Consider the following 16,500-nt stretch of genomic DNA (forward strand, 5'->3'; position numbering starts at 1 on the left):
CCCCTGGTCCGGTCCGGTATGCGGATCATTAGGTACCGGTCGGCACAGAAAATCTTTCCTCGTACAAATTAGTTTTTTCATTGGACCTTCCAGATCTTATTTTGAAAAACGCCTGTTTCTGCCTTCGCCTTACTGCCACACTCAATACTGTAATTGCCTAATGTAAAGTGTAATTGTTGTATTTAGAATAAATATGGTAAACTGAGAAAAGTTTATTATTTGAAGCCCCATGCCTCTAACCAGTCAGCAGAAACATTATCATTCATGAAAACTGGTCCCTGGTACAACAAAGGTTGGGGACCACTGGTATAAGGTTTCAAGCACAAACAGAACAAATTAATGCAGAAATGAGTGATTATGCAAAACAAGTTGTTTTTGTTAGGGGCTGCTGTAAGGGTCGCCAAGAGCGATTGCATTGACTTGTCAAACGCAGATGTTAAAAACATATCAATCCCTTTATCAATTATTTTGTACGGCAAAATAACAGTGTTAGAAAAACAATTAAATTAGAAGTGAAACATGGTTTTGCAGGGGGTGATCATAAGTAAGTGACTACAAGTCACATGACAAACTACAATATGGCAGATCTGCAGATGGACAAAACCTCCAACCTCAACATTCTTCAATCAATATATTCGCCGTCCCTCTTCTATTTATCTCCAAACCAGCTCAGTCTGACTTTAGCTCCACAACATCTAACATGTGCTGTCCCTCTGATGGAGTCATTCCTAATCCTATCCATCCTCATCACTCCTAAAGAGAACCTCAACATCTTCATCTCTGCTCTCTCCAGTCTTCTTTTCAATGCCACAGTCTCTGAACAAAACCCCATTTCTGGGTCCACCTTTCCCTTCATTCTGGCTGATGATATTGTATGCATCCCCCCCCCCTTATCCAACCTGCTCACACACATTTCTTCCCCTCTTCTCTACACTCCCCATTGTTCTAGACTGTTGACCCTGAGTACTGAAAATCATCGACCTTCTTTGAGATACTGCACAGAGATCCGTATCTGACCTCGTCTGTCAGCCTATCCATCACTGTATTGAACAAGGGGTTCAGAGCTGACCCCTTGAGCAGGACCACCTCCCCCTTGAACTTGTGTTACTCCTAAAGCACTCTTCCTGCACCAGTCTAACTCACTTCTCTCCCACTCCAGACTTCCTCAATGGGCCAATTGTTTGACAGGTTTGGGGAAAACTATCAAATACACTGTTTTAACCCGGTGATCATATAAAATATACTAAAAGTAGAGGCTGTTAACTAAATCTTTACTGCTTTAATACGTTTATTGACAAGAATGTTGACATCATTTTCTTCCCGACGTGAACACTGAGGGGAGAGAGGAACCGTCTCCACACGTCCGGCCAAAACCACAAGTTGCAAGGACTGAAACACACACGTAGTCTCTCTCTCTCTCTCTCTCTCTCTCTCTCTCTCTCTCTCTCTCTCTCTCTCTCTCTCTCTCTCTCTCTCTCTCTCTCTCTCTCTCTCTCTCTCTCTCTCTCTCTCTCTCTCTCTCTCTCTCTCTCTCTCTCTCTCTCTCACGTACACACACACACACACACACACACACACACACACACACACACACACACACACGATGACAAGCCACTGTCACCATGTCTTCCCGCGGCTAAGCCGTCCACAGTTTCTCCGTCGGTCCCTGTCAGTTCCTGGAGGAGACTTCACCTTCTGAATCAATGCTCAAATTCCCGGTGGCGAAAACACCCGTGTAAATGTTCTTATTGAAACTGCGAAAAGCAAGGCACTTTAGAGTATTGCGTCGTGTATTTATACAGAAATAAAGTATACTTCTTCATGTTTTAGACGGAAATCCCCCACAGTTGCGTTAAGGTCGCGCCGCCTCCTCTGTAGCGTTCAAGCGATGCGTGCGGACACGCGCAGCATTCACGCACACACTCGCTCAATGTTAGAAAAAATGGGAGAATGCTGGAAGAGCTTTACTCACCCAAACTGTTTGTAGACGAGTCCATGGTGCCCAAATAGATGTTCGGGAGGCTTTAAAGAGGATTTCACTGAGGTGTGTTTTCCATGTTCAGAGGAGTGTCAAGTCCCGGACGCGCGCGCACGGATTGGCGAGCGTCAAGCAAGCGATTTCGAAACGAGTTGACAGGAAACGGTTTCGCTGAAAATAAAATAATTGTCAAGACCTTAAATAATCTTCTATTGAAAGTGAATGGCTTCATTGTATATTCAAAAATGAGAATACGCTGAATAATACAAAAGTAAGATACAAACGTATTGTTTGAGATCATGCGGAAGTACTTATTTTGACAGGAAGTTCTTCGCGGGGAAATTACCGCTGAAGAGTCATCCCGTGAGCAGCCGCTAGCCACCGCTAGCTGCCGGGGCCTCGCAGACTCGCAGCAGTGCTCTGTAGTGACACAACATCCGCTAGCAAAGCGAACGATGCACTTCGCAGATGAGGCACCCCGAGCTACCGCACCGGCCACTGCATGATTCGCTATTTGTCGCCGCCATGTGGTATAGTTTGTATATTTATAAGACGAAAGGACTGTTTATAAAATTGTCAAAACTACCCGAACGAGCTAAAAAGCTAGTTTTGACTGGTATAAAAGGCTCACTGGAATCTTCTTCTTTTTCTTCTTTCGACTTTTTCCGTTAGGGATCGCCACAGCGAGTCAACTTTCTCCATCTAACCCTATTCTCTGTGTCCTTCTCTCTCACACCAACTACCTTCAGATCCTTAAAAGGCTCACTAGAATGAATATGGTTAAATAAAATCATATGCCGCAAACTGATGTACTTTTCACATTAAATACAACTGAACAACATGACAGTGACAAACGGTAAAAGTTAATGATAGTGTTCACATTTGAGTTTTTAAAAGCCCTTTCTCAGCATTACACTTGTATGCTGCATGACTGAAGGCAGTTTTCCTTCATTACATTACAGTCATTTAGCAGACGCGGCTCCAAAGCGGCTTACAAAAATTGCAATTCAATAACCGAAGATCCAAAGTACCAGTAGTCGTTGTTCAGAAGTCACCACTCTACCAAATAGCCATCTCAAAACCATATACATACAAACATTCATTTCTTTGTTTGTTTGTTTGTTTGTTTTTTTTTTGGGGGGGGGGGGTAAGTGCGAATAGTGGGGTAGTGCTTAGTGAAGAGGTACGTTTTCAGTTCACAGCAGAAGAGGGGCAGCGACCCCGCTGTTCTGACCTTTTCCAGGAGTTGTTCCACCACTGAGACCGAGAAGAGCCGAGACCGGTTCAATCGGCAGCCAGGGGCTCTGAGTGATGGGGTGGACAGTCGCCATGAGGTGGCAGATCGCGGGGGATGGGTAGGGACATGTGGCTTGACCATATCCTGAAGATATGACGGGGCTGTCCCATTCACTGCCTGATAGCTGAGCACCAGGGTCTTGAACTTGATGCTGGCGGATACCCGGAGCCAGTGAAGGGACATAAGAAGGGGAGTTGTGCGGGAGAATTTGGGATGGTTGATAGGCGGGCTGTCGCCTTCTGAATAAGCTCCAGAGGCCTGATGGTCACCGCTGGGGTACCGGCAAGGAGGGAGTTGCAATAGTCTAGACGAGAGATGACAAGAGCCTGGATGAGTATCTGCGCCATCATGAGGTTGGAGTCCCTTGCACTAGCAACTCTTGTTCACTTAGTTTTGAAGCTTCAGAGAAAGGAGGATGAGCTGAAATATGCGGAAACTTGTATACACGGTAAATACCTTGACGTTTTGGTTGTGCAGTTGAAAAGAGTCCATTTCTGTGCCCTCTGTCCAAACAAAACAACCAAGAAAATACTGCAACATTTGCTCCTTCAGTGTGAAGGTGTAGCTGTTCTACTTGGGGCTTCCTCAGGATTTCTCTGCTCCTCACCCCATCTGCATGTCCAAGCCCAGTCATCTGACAAAGAAAACTTGGAACATAAATGGACTGGCAAATTTAGACTAGGGCAGTGATGCAGATGCTGCACTGATCCGCCTATCCAATTCCCGCTCCAGTTTACCCTCCCTCTTGAGTAAGACCCCAAGATATTCAATCTACTTTGCATGAGGTACGACCTCCTTCCAACCCAAAGGAGATAATCCAGCTGCAGCTGGGGAAGAACCATGGCCTTTAACTTAAAGCTGTTTACTTGTCCCAACTGCCTCGCAATTGGCTGAAAACTGCCTCAGTGCCAGCTAGAGTTTTTCTGGTAATGTGGCAGTCAGTGCAACATTGTCAGGATTACTCTCCTTCCATGAAAAGCACAAACAGAACTGGGGGACCTGGGCGGAGCCCGGCAACCGCCAAACAACTCATGAGATTTTTATCAAGAGTGTTAATTCAGAATAGTGCAGCAGTTCAGCAAAACAATCCTTTTTTTGTTTTAACTAAAGCATGAAACTCTCAGTATATATGCCCAAAGGTGTCATTTCAGACATTGAGCCACTTTTGAGGTTATTGACGTCTGCATTGCATTTCTTCCCTTTTTGCGCCATCATTTTGATATCTATTTTATTATACATTTGTTCTGACAAAGATGCTGTGTTGTCTTGGGTCTGCATGTCAGCTTATAGCACAGCAATACTGTTTTAGACCAGAGGACAGTAGAGCAAGCTGGCTGCACCATTTACTGTATTTAAAAAGTGCAGATGAGAGACCAGTGACTTTGTTTTCTGGAAAGTTGAGTATTTTAATCATCCTCCCCCTGATCAGACTGGCCAGGACATGGTTAATGAGTACAACAAAATAGCTATCATGCTATAGTTCTTGAGTAATGCAAATCCACCTCCAACCTCTTGACCCTTCCTTCAAAGAAGGTGTTTGACATCGCAGTCACAAAATATGAATTTGAAATAAATGTAGAATAGTACATGTGTGCTTACACCTACACTGATGTTTTCCTTGATGGTGCATCTGTGGTCCAGATGCTTAATCATGTTCTAGCAAATACCTTCCAGGACAATGCGGACAGTGTCTCTTCGTGCCATACACTAAAGCCCAGCTTGAGGGAAGAAAAAAAAGCAAGTTGACATCATGTAGGATTTTTACATCCAAAGTCAGTCCAAAAGGAACCACCTGGCAGAAGAGAGGGAAGAGAGTCTGGGGACTGGTGATACCAACCACTGTTCTACCAAAGTGGTAGAGAGACATCCTGATTGTTGATGAAAATAAGACAATTGCTTGACTCTTGGGACGGGAATCCAAGCAATTCCCCCTGTAGGTGAAGGAAAAGAATTTACCGAACTCATGGCAAAATGGTGCTCTACTCTTGTGAGAGGTTGAATGGTTGTCTGTCTCTATATGTAGCCCTGCAATTGACTAGCTACCCTTCCACTGTGAACCCTGCCTTTCCCACATTGACAGCTGGGATAGGCACCAGCTTACCTGCGGACTCCCGTCCTGGAGAGGCAGAAGATAATGAACATTTACATATTCTATACTGCTGTTACAATGCCAGTCTATTTGCACCTCTGTTCCACATCTCTTGACTTTTTCTTTCCCTTTTGGCTCCCTCGTTTGCCACTGTGAAACATCTGCCTCCATTTAACCCTATTCTCAGCATCCTCTTCTCTCACACCAACTAACTTCCATCTTTTCTCTCATACCATCCATAATAGCCCCTCTTTGGTCTTCTTCCAGGCCTCCTGCCTGGTGGTTCCTACCTCAACATCCTATGCACCTGTCCAAAACATTTTCAGTATGACTCATTTTTAATCCTATCCATCTCACGCAGAGAACCTCAATCCTTTCCATCTCCAGCTTTGTTGCTAAACCAACCAGCATTGCTGGTCTCACCACCATCTCTTACATTTCCTTTCAAAGTCATTTGACTTTCGATATTGTCATAGCGCCAGAAAACGCTTGTCTCCAAACCTTACTTCACCGACTGTCATTAAGACAGAATTTACCAGTATTGCTTGTTTTAGGGGAATCTTTCTTCAACAGTCCCGTTCTTCGGGGGACGCCAATGCGTGGAGGACCGGAAACATCCGCCAGCTAGCCAACATGGATGCGCCCGTCAGGAGGGAATCGTGAAGGAGACATCTTCGTGTTCACCGCTAAGGTAAACCGTGTGCGAAGCACGGTTTTAGTCTAAAATTGTCATGTGGCCTTTATAAACAAGCAGCCATCACTACAGGAGCAGTTCTTCAAGAAGTATCCCGTCAACAGGCCCAAAAGTCCAGCTTCTTTTCACAGCATGCTGAGTTCCTTTGCTAACATGTCATTCATGTTTGCTTTTTTTCTTACCAGTCGACTGTCAGTCCCTCAAGGTTGACACTTTGCATGGCCCAAAGGTCTGTTTTTGTTTGTGTCTTAACACTGACGAGCTTGTGTCGTGTGACTGATAGTAATTAATTTCGACTATTGACTTAGTTTTTAAAATATTTCACAATTAGAGGAAACCTTTAAAAGTTGACAAAACTATCTAAAACGAATGAGGTTTTGGATAATTAGCATAAAAGAAAATACCTTAATCTTCGCAGGGAACAGCATTTTTTTAAGATTGAAAAGAGTATTGAATTATGCTAAACTGTATTTAAATCAATAAATCAACTGAGGTAAAACATTATAAAGTTGATACTAAATTGTCCAAAACTGTCCAAAGTATTGTGAAAGTTAAAAACTATGGGAAAAAAAAAAAAAGCTTTCCATGTGCAAGAATGTTCGGGGTGAAGAACCAATTCACGAAGGTCTGCAGCAAATTATAGCAGTTCCCTATTAACTCGTTGCTCTGAGAGGGGGAGCAACACAAAACTCTATGTAATTTGCATATAATAGCTATTTATTATGAAAGCTTGAAAAAGGTGCAGAATTACTACTAAGAAAAAAGGTCTGGCCAAATTAACAAAGGAATAAAACATCCAGAGTCCTCATAAGGAGAACAGCCCACTATCTAGGTGTCTGCAGGTAGAACCACAAAAGGGAACAGAATCCACACTACCTGAAACTGGTGGAAAACATAAGCACATCAGGGTCGGCAACCTCTAACACAGTAAGGCATAGCATTCCCCCTTCACACGCTGCATATCAGCCAACACCTTGAATCCTCTATATTGGTGTGGAAAAGTGAATGAATTTCATTCCCTGCCACAGTTTAAGGTCATCTAAAGTCTTCGTTCCGCCTGCTGGTCAGTCATGGGTCAGTCATGAGGAGTATCCGCTGCCTGTTCCACCTTCAAGCCCCTTGTCGTAAGGTCCAGTTCCTCAACCTTCCGGCCCAGAATGACCCTTCATCCTGGTCAGCAGCCCCTAGACCGCTCGGTCTCCACCACCAGGTGATTCACAAAGAAATAACCCTCAAACATAGGCAAAGTATAACTGAAAAAGTGAATTGAAAAAAGACAAATTAGATAAATAGAACATCTGGATAACTGAGCTAAAAATCTTTTGGAAATTACAATAATCCAAAAAATGAACTAAACTGAACCATTAAACATAGTTATGTGTAAATAGGGAGAAATTTCCTTAAACATCACTATCAAATGACTTGAGCTGAGCATCAGCGGGTTGGATACTTGCAAGAATTAAGATGTACTTAACTTTTTTAGACCAAATGGCACATGCCATACAGACAGTGACTTGCACATTGTATTGTTAATGGATGCATAATTCCATCAGCAAATTTCAAGCTAGCAGATTGTGGTTTTGTCCTCTCACAGAAAACCAGGGAAATGGCTTCCCGTCATGAAATAAGAGATTATACTGTCAATAACTCCTACTTTCAAAACTATTACAGATGTATTGCAAAATCAACCAACACTTACCCAGAAAATTAAGAAATTACTTCTAAATCCAAATTAAACTACTGGAAAATTTACAGGAAAATACCTGAACATTCCAACAAATTACCGAGTATCAGTAAGTAAAAAGTGAAATCCTTAATGCTAAGTTGAGGATTTTTCCAGAACCCCCAAAATAGGACAACACTTACCTTAGAATATATTCAGAATTTCTAAGATTAGAAAAGTAAGATTAAGTATAAGTAATTAACTGGTTTAATAACTTGTCCGGAGCTACATAAAAATCAGTGATAAATAACTTGAATTTTTTTTTTTTTTAATGAAAAAAGAAATACAATACCTTAATTAGGTAGGTGCAGTCAATCAGGATGTTAGTGTTGTTTCTAGTATTACCAGCTCTGATCCAATATGTCCATCATGGGAATTTTTTTGCCTTAGATAGTCACTTTCATTACCATGTTACCAGTGGATTCTTGATAATTGTGATGCTCTGTGCTTGTAGCTAAGGCATTGCCATGGCAATCCGAAGAGGGGAAAAGGTTACCCTGTCCGTGCAGACATGTCTCATGATGACAGGAAGAGGCAGGCAGCGATGGTCGTCCACGATGACCTGTTCAAGCAGGTGTCCAGAGGGGCCAAAACAAAGGTTGCGTTCAATCAGGCTGTGGACCTGTTCATCAAGAGAGACATACGGCGGCGTGGTCACGTGGAGTTCATCTACGCTGCGCTGAAGAAGATGGCTGATTTTGGAGTGGAGAGAGACCTGAGTGTTTACAACAAGTTGCTCGACATTTTCCCCAAAGAGGTGTTTGTGCCCCGTAACTTCATCCAGCGCATGTTCAACCACTATCCCCGTCAGCAGGAGTGTGGAGTCCAACTGCTGGAGCAGATGGAGGCCAATGGTGGGTGTTTGGAGGTACTGTAAAATGTCAATGAAATACGTACCTAATCAATATTCCTTGTAGCTAAATATCACAAGACCTGCTCAGCTTTAGTTATCCTGCACCTGTTTTCTCTTTCAGCAAATAATAATCTTTGCATTCCAGAAATGTTTTGTTCCATAGTCATGTCACTGTCATTTTTCTATGCACTGTCTTCCAGATTTTTGCCCATTTTTATCTTCAATTTTTCAATCATTTCTTTTTTTAAATCTTTTTTTCTTGATAGTGTTTTAAGTAATTTTTTGCTCTTATGGTCATGTCTTTTATGGTATTCATTTTTCAACACAAATAATTTCCAATTATTTTCTCAATTATTTTCTCAGGATTACCTTGACATTTTCTCTTCAGGTGTCTAATAGCCATTTTCATTCCAGGCGTTTTGCCCAACATAGAAACAAAGGTGCTGCTCGTCCAGATTTTTGGAGAGAAGGGTCACCCCATGAGAAAGTACCAGCGTATCATGTACTGGTTCCCCAAGTTCAAACACACAAACCCATTCCCCGTCCCCTTGAAGCTGCCCGACGACGAAGTAGACCTGGCCCGCTTCAGCTTGTTGCGCATCGCTGGTGACCTGGATGCCAAGGTCACCGTTTACCAGGTAAGATGGAGAAGGAATCTTTGTAATATCAGTGTAAATAAATGTTCCCAATGCAAATCAATGCAGCCTCAGGGCGGAATGCAGCCTCAGGGCGGCACTGGCCTTTGTCTCTCCAAGCCTGCCTTGGGGGGGCACGGAGCAGTGTCTCCCTGTGCTGGTCCCAAGCCGGGATAAATGCAGAGGGTTGTGTCAGGAAGGGCATCCGGCATAAAACTTTTGCCAAAACCAAACATGCGAGTCAACCATACCTATACCATACCGGATCGGTTGTGGACCGGGTTAACAACGACCGCCATTGGTACTGATGACCTACAGGGTACTAATGGAAATTGGGCTACTGTGGGTCCAAGAACAAGATCAAGAAGAAGAGGAGTGCGCGTTCGGAAGCAGAGAGAGAGAGGAGGAAAGGCAAGAGTCTGGGACTGAGAGTAGGGACTTTGAATATTGGGACTATGACAGGAAAAGGTAGAGAGTTGGTCGACATGATGCAGAGAAGGAAGGTGGATATACTGTGTGTCCAGGAGACCAGGTGGAAAGGTAGTAAGGCTAGAAGCTTAGGAGCAGGCTTTAAGTTGTACTATTATGGCACTGACAAGAAGAGAAATGGAGTTAGAGTTATCTTGAAGGAGGAGTTTGTAAGGAACGTCCCAGAGGTGAAAAGAATGTCAGATAGACTTATGAGTCTGAAATTGGAAATTTGGGTGTGATGCTCTGTGTTGTTAGTGGCTATGCCCCGCAGGTGGGATGTGAATCTGAAGAGGAGAAGAAGTTCTGGAATGAGTTGGATGAAGTGATGCAGAATATTCCCGGAAATGAGAGAGTGGTAATTGGTGCAGACTTCAATGGACATGTTGGTGAAGGCAATAGAGGGGATGAAGAAGTGATGGGCAGATTTGGTATCCTGGGTAACCTGAAAGAGATCAGTGACTGCAAAGTAGTTGTAGGTGAGAGTGTAGCCAGACAGCATAGGATGGTGGTTTGTAGGATGACTCTGGTGACAAGGTAGATGAAGAGGACAAAGCCAGAGCAGAGGACAAAGTGGTGGAAGTTGAAAAGGGAGGAGTGTTGCATGGTTTTCAGGGAGGAGATCAGAAAGGGTCTGGGTGGTCGGGGTGAGCTTCCAGATGATTGGACAACTACAGCTAGTGTTATCAGGGAGACAGGTAGAAGAGTACTTGGTTTGTCATCTGGAAGGAAAGTAGATAAGGAGACTTGGTGGTGGAATGAGGAAGTACAGGAGTATATACAGAGAAAGCGGTTAGCGAAGAAGAAGTGGGATACTGAGAGGACTGAAGAGAACAGACAGGAGTTCAGGGAGATGCGGCGAAAGGTAAAGATAGAGGTAGCAAAGGCAAAACAAAGGGCGTACGATGACTTGTATCCTCGGTTGGATAGTAAGGAGGTGAGAATGATCTATACGGGTTGGCGAAACGTAGCGATAAGGATGGATAGGATGTACAACAGGTCCAGGTGATTAAGGTCAGAGAGGGAAATGTATTGACAGATGCTAGAAGAGTGATGGGAAGATGGAAAGAGTACTTTGAAGAGCTGATGAATGTGGAAAATGAAAGAGAGGCAAGGGTAGAAGAGGGGACTATTGTAGACCACAAAGTAGCACAAATTAGTAAAAGTGAAGTAAGGAAGGCATTGAAGAGGATGAAGAGTGGAAAAGGCAGTTGGTCCTGATGATATACTTGTGGAGGTGTGGAAGTGTCTAGGAGAGACAGTGGTAGATTTTCTGACCGGATTATTCAACGGGATCTTAGAGAGTGAGAAGATGCCTGAAGAATGGAGACAATGTGTGATGGTGCCTATTTTTAAGAGTAAAGGGGATGTGCAGAATTGTGGCACCTATAGAGGGATAAAGTTGATGAACCATACAATGAAGTTATGGGAAAGAGTAGTGGAAACTAGACTGAGAGCAGAAGTCAGCATTTGTGAACAGCAGTATGGCTTCATGCCTAGGAAGAATACTACAGATGCAGTATTTGCGTTGAGAATGCTGATAGGAAAGTACAGAGAAGGCCAGAGGGAGCTGCATTGTGTTTTTGTAGACCTAGAAAAAGCATATGACAGGGTGCCAAGAGAGGAGCGCTGGTATTGTATGAGGAAGTCTGGAGTGGCAGAGAGGTATGTTAGACTGGTGCAGGACATATATGCTAGCTGTGAGACACTGGTACGGTGTGCTGTAGGGGTAACAGAGAAGTTCAGGGTGGAGGTGGGACTCCATCAGGGATCAGCTCTGAGTCCCTTCTTGTTCACGATGGTGATGGACAGGCTGACAGATGAGGTTAGACAGGAATCCCCATGGACCATGATGTTTGCGGATGACATTGTGATCTGTAGTGAGAGCAGACAACAGGTGGAGGAAAATCTAGAGAGGTGGAGGTATGCTCTGGAAAGGAGAGGAATGAAAGTTAGTCGCAGCAAAACAGAGTATATGTGTGTGAATGAGAGGAACTCGGGTAGAACGGTGAGGCTACAGGGAGTGGAGATCAAGAAGCTGGAAGATTTCAGGTACTTAGGGTCAACAGTCCAGCGCAACGGAGAGTGTGGAAAAGAGGTGAAGAGACGGGCTCAAGTAGGTTGGAATGGGTGGAGAAAAGTGTCAGGGGTACTATGTGATAGAAGACTTTCAGCCAGAATAAAAGGAAAGGTGTACAAGACAGTGGTGAGACCAGCGATGATGTGTGGACTAGAAACTGTTACAATGACGAAAACACAGGAGGCAGAACTAGAGGTTGCAGTGATGAAGATGTTGAGGTTCCCTTTGGGAGTGACCAGGATGGATAGGATCAGGAATGAGTCTATCAGAGGAACAGCACATGTTAGATGTTTTAGAGAGAAGGTCAGAGAAGCCAGACTGAGATGGTTTGGTCATGTACAGAGGAGGGATAGAGAATATATTGGTAGACGGATGCTGGAATTGGAGCTGCCAGGCAAGAGGTCTCGAGGAAGACCAAAGAGAAGGTTTATGGACGTTGTGAGAGAGGATATGAAGTTGGTTGGTGTGAGAGACGAGGATACAGAGAATAGGGTTAGATGGAGAAAGTTGACTCGCTGTGGCGACCCCTGAAGGGAAAAGCCGAAAGAAGAAGTCGTCAAATAAATGTTCCCCATTCGAGGGGGGAATACTAGAATTTATTTAAAGGGAAAGTCATGTATATTTATTTCCATTCAGTGACCTGAAACTAAGGCTAGTATTAAGGAGTACTAAGTACTAAGGAGTATTTGTCTGAAAATGACTTAAAATATGGTTTAAATAGTATTGGAAAAATAGGAAAGAGAAACTGGACCCAATAAATCCATTACAAATAAAAATGGGAATAAAACAGTGAATAAACCCTCAAGATCATGTCAACCCAATCAAAGGCTTGGTTTACAGAGTAGCTTAGTAGTTAAATGTTGCTTGAATGCTGAAAATTTACATCACTATTCCTTGTAAAATGGTCACATAAGAATTGGTTTTCCACCTTTTGATCAGTGATTTCAAAGTTACCTCAGTACTACCACATAATCCTCTCAGTTATATAGAATTGAATCCAGAATAACCAATTATAGCAGGGGCGGGCAATTATTTTGACTGGCGGGCCACATTTCGTATTTAATTTTTATATGCGGGCCACCTGGGTGTAAATTGTAAATTGAACAAAATCAAAATTGCAATTTAAAATGTTTAATTTTTTGACACTTAATTTTAACTTTAAAAATCATTGATGACCATATACATGTATATACATGTACTGATATTATTTTGTATAAAATCATCCACACAAAATGAAACGAAAGGAAAAAATCAGGTGTTTGTAAATTCAATATTGATTAAAAATACTAAAAATATTCAAAGAAAATAGCTTGGCGGGCCGGATAAAAAAGCAAAACGGGACGCATGTGGCCCACGGGCCGTAAAATGCCCAGGTCTGAATTATAGTGATCCTTAAAAGTATTTGAGAGCACCAACAAATGGCCCTAGAATTACGGCCAATACCTGAAAATACAGTATGTTGAACAATTGGATCTGTTGTATTCTTAAAGCTCAGTTGTCTGGTAGAAAGGGGAACCAGGATCAGTTTCCTGGCTATCAAAGATGAAAGCTATGTCTCTCTCCTGGTTGTCAGATGCCAAGCGATGACATCACTGAGAGTGGCGAGTCGATTAATCTGCCTCACATCGTTGGTATGTACCCATTGATTTTATCGTGTATGATGTCCATCTGTCCCTGACCACGTCCATGTGGATAATAATGATTCAACTACTGACCTTTATCCAAATAAGTATCTGGATGAATGGATTTCAATGTCATCCCTGTTGTTAGAGCACATGGTTGGGAGTCCCACAAACACACCTATTTCGTTTTCTTTTTCAAACATTTCACCAAAAAATCATTTGATGGATGGATGTCACCAAACATTGGTTAGTGCAGGGTCGTATGCAGAAATTGAGGGTTTAACATATTAAGCTGTGCTGTGCTCAATCCGCAGACAGATGATCAAAAAAGAGCATTATTTGTTGATGTATTTGTTGATGTGTGCAATACAAGGGCATTGTTAATGACTAACTTGTGAATCCAGGCGTCCAGAGCCCGAGTCAGGCAGAGCTTCTGTCACAGCATGATCCCAGCAGGCCTGTGTTTGTGGAGGGTCCGTTCCCACTGTGGCTCAGGAAGACCTGTGTTCACTACTACATCCTCAGAGCAGAACCCTCACAGCCTGGTGTCTACGTGAGTCATTGTCATGATTGTCGTCTGGGAAAAACAACAGTGTCTGCTGTTTGACTGATGATATTCAACTTCTTTGGAAAGTGTTTGTGTGAAAGGATGAAGTCTAAACCTCTTTCACACTGCAAAGTGTGATGGACTTTGTAAGTGGAGACCATTCATTCATTCATTCATTCATGTACTCAAGATCACGGGGCTGCCGGAGCCCATCCCAGCTGACATTGCTTGAGCAGGATTTGCTGGTCCGTCACAGGGTATTATCTGGAGACAGACAACCATTAACTTTCATTCACACATCAGGGCAATTTAAGGTCTCCAGTTAACCTGTGGGAGGAATCCAGAGGACATGGAGACAGAAAGAACCCTGTCAGAATCAAACCAGGGACCTTCTTGCTGTGAGGTGAAAGTGCTAACCACTGTGCCATGGAGACCATTTACCATTAAATCAAATTAAATACTAAATGTGATGTCTGGAGCAGCAGGTCCGTCGACTGATGAAATAGTCAAGGACCCAAAAAACAATTATGAAATTAATTCGACCCTTTTGCATCAAAAGTATTTCATGTATATGCACTTCTATTGTACAACACCTCAGGATCAGATCAGAAGGGTTTTTTTTTTTTACTCCAGTGTGGAAAGACAGAAGCCTCTGGCCCGTTTTCCCGTTCAGTGCAGGAGGTCCAAGCCATTGAACAGATTTCAATTTGAGAAAAAGTAACAGGGGCCATATATCGATTCCCTGAAGTAAGCCTGTCCCCCAACCTCCAACCCTAGGCAAAAGAGCCCTATGACCCGGAAAGATGTTTGGATTATCCTCTGCAGCTGAACCTTGACCTGGATCGAGACCTGGGGGACATCGAGAGCTTCAACGTGGAGCAAGGTCAGAATCATTTACCGTTTCGACTAGTTTGTTTAAAGAGACAAAATCTGAAGGGAGTTCATTAGGACAAGTTGCTGATGGCTGACTACCTTCCATGACAAGGATCAGATCATACCTTTTAAAGGCCAGAATACAGAGGCTCTTCAGACCACGGTAGTCTGTGAAAGTTTTAAAAGAATATCCTTAATCTTCTAAAAAATATTCTAGCCTTATTTCATGTGATTTTCACCATTTTTATCTATTCTTTAGTTCTTTTAGGGTACGTTTTCTCCAGTGAATGTGATATTATGAGGCATTTTTTAGCTTCTGTCACACATCTTAGTGTGTGTGTGTGTGTGTGTTCCTGCTCAGTGGACGAGGGTCCTGTGTTTGCAATGTGTATGGCCGGTGAAGGGGACCAGGTCACCCTCAGCCAGTGGATCTCTGGCCTCCAGCAGACAAACCCTAACCTGGGCCACATCCCTGTCCTGTTCCGCCTGGCGGCCAAACCCAAAGAGCTGCAGGGGGCAGCAAGTACTCACAGGGAAGGCCGTCAGCCGACCGTCTCCCAACCCCAGAAAGAGGAAGAGGTAGTGATGGAGGAAGGCTTGAGGCAGCGGAGGGTTTGACTGGAAGCAGTGACTCTGGAAAACACTGAAAAATCATGGGTTATTACCAACCCTTGCTTCTGTGGGAACGCTGCTGTTCTAAAATGTTTGACAGATTTCTGTGAGTTCATATTCAGTCAAATAGGTTTTTAGTTGATGGAGTCATCAACAACCTAAGAATTATTTTATTGTGGGCTTTGGGAAAAAAAAGCATAGTTCCCATGTTGCATTTTCTGTGAATCCAAACAAGGCATTAGAAGTTTTGCAGATCATGTAGTTGCTATTTCATCTAATAAAAGACCAGAGGACACCTGTTTTTTGCAGGCAGTCACTGAATACCTACCAAAGTATCCAGCAACCACCAACTGGGGAACTAGGGAAATTGGACACCTCCAAATTTGTGATTTTAATGATGAATATGAAGCGTCATGATTGTGTATGGTAGTGTGGCAATAAGATATAAATGTCTATGTACATATTTAAATATATGTTCATGCAACACTGAATTACTGATTGAATTAAAGCTGACCTGATTGAAATGGTTAAGTCCGAGTGGGTCAGTCCTCTCCTTACTTTCTTCTCCTTTCGGCTTATCCCTTCAGGGGTCGCCACAGCGAATCAACCTCCACCGTCTAACCCTATTCTCTGTATCCTCGTCTCTCGTCTCGTCTAGTTTGGAAACTATCTAATTTTAGTTTCCTTACTCTGCAACTCTCGTGGCCTTTGAAATACAATTTCTTAAATTTCATTTTACACTTTTTTCTACTTTTACTTAATTTACACATTTTTATTTAAGTGTACATTTTTCCCACTATTCCTTCAATGTAGAGCCTTAAGGCTCCCTGTATTTAAATCCCCAGGTTATTTTAGCAGGTAAAAAAAGTTATTTTTGCAAAATAATCTAAAAACTTATTCTACATTTTATTCAACGGAAGAGAAATAGAACAAACTCCACCACCAATGCTGAGGAATTAGAATATGTAGATTTAAACGCCCTTTCAAGGATTTTTGTAAACTCAATCTTTCCTAGTAACTTCTAGGCTC

General features: G+C 42.9%; 2 protein-coding genes across 6 annotated transcripts in view; one reads left to right on the forward strand and one right to left on the reverse strand.

Annotated features, from left to right (window-relative positions):
- The window catches only part of eml3 (EMAP like 3), a 59,176-nt gene extending 57,058 nt beyond the window's left edge, over window positions 1-2,118 (reverse strand). Inside the window, exon 1 of one of the 4 annotated variants that reach the window (XR_015107557.1) lies at window positions 1,973-2,118. Coding sequence is in view for 2 of the 4 variants with exons in the window: in XM_086165598.1 (XP_086021724.1) it covers window positions 1,973-1,997 (25 nt within the window). In the remaining 2 variants the exon portion in view is untranslated. The remainder of the gene's footprint in view (window positions 1-1,972) is intronic. The other 3 variants (XM_086165598.1, XM_086165596.1, XM_086165597.1) reach the window with 3 other exon arrangements.
- A 3,853-nt stretch (window positions 2,119-5,971) lies between these two features.
- Window positions 5,972-16,002, forward strand: ecsit (ECSIT signaling integrator). Of its 2 annotated transcripts, none has more exons than XM_086165616.1 (8): window positions 5,972-6,055; window positions 7,087-7,268; window positions 8,236-8,635; window positions 9,049-9,272; window positions 13,391-13,448; window positions 13,844-13,992; window positions 14,764-14,869; window positions 15,221-16,002. In XM_086165616.1, the coding sequence occupies exons 2-8, from the start codon at window positions 7,140-7,142 to the stop codon at window positions 15,475-15,477; spliced, it is 1,323 nt and encodes a 440-aa protein (XP_086021742.1). In that variant the 5' UTR covers window positions 5,972-6,055; window positions 7,087-7,139; the 3' UTR covers window positions 15,478-16,002. The 2 variants fall into 2 exon arrangements, with proteins under 2 accessions (XP_086021742.1, XP_086021743.1); XM_086165617.1 differs by lacking the exon at window positions 5,972-6,055 and adding an exon at window positions 6,081-6,985.
- Window positions 16,003-16,500: the final 498 nt, after the last annotated feature.

This window comes from Fistularia commersonii, chromosome 19 (assembly GCF_037954325.1).
Source record: "Fistularia commersonii isolate RoL2024-O1a breed Wild chromosome 19, RoL_Fcom_v1.0, whole genome shotgun sequence".
Lineage (NCBI taxonomy): Eukaryota > Metazoa > Chordata > Actinopteri > Syngnathiformes > Fistulariidae > Fistularia > Fistularia commersonii.

What these genes read in the sequence shown, in the direction of transcription:
- ecsit (XM_086165616.1), top strand. Translation starts at nt 7,140, where the DNA reads ATGAGGAGTATCCGCTGCCTGTTCCACCTTCAAGCCCCTTGTCGTAAG. An exon ending in CCTCACAGCCTGGTGTCTAC is followed by an intron (nt 13,993 to 14,763) that starts GTGAGTCATTGT and finishes CTCCAACCCTAG; the next exon opens with GCAAAAGAGCCCTATGACCC. An exon ending in GAGCTTCAACGTGGAGCAAG is followed by an intron (nt 14,870 to 15,220) that starts GTCAGAATCATT and finishes GTTCCTGCTCAG; the next exon opens with TGGACGAGGGTCCTGTGTTT.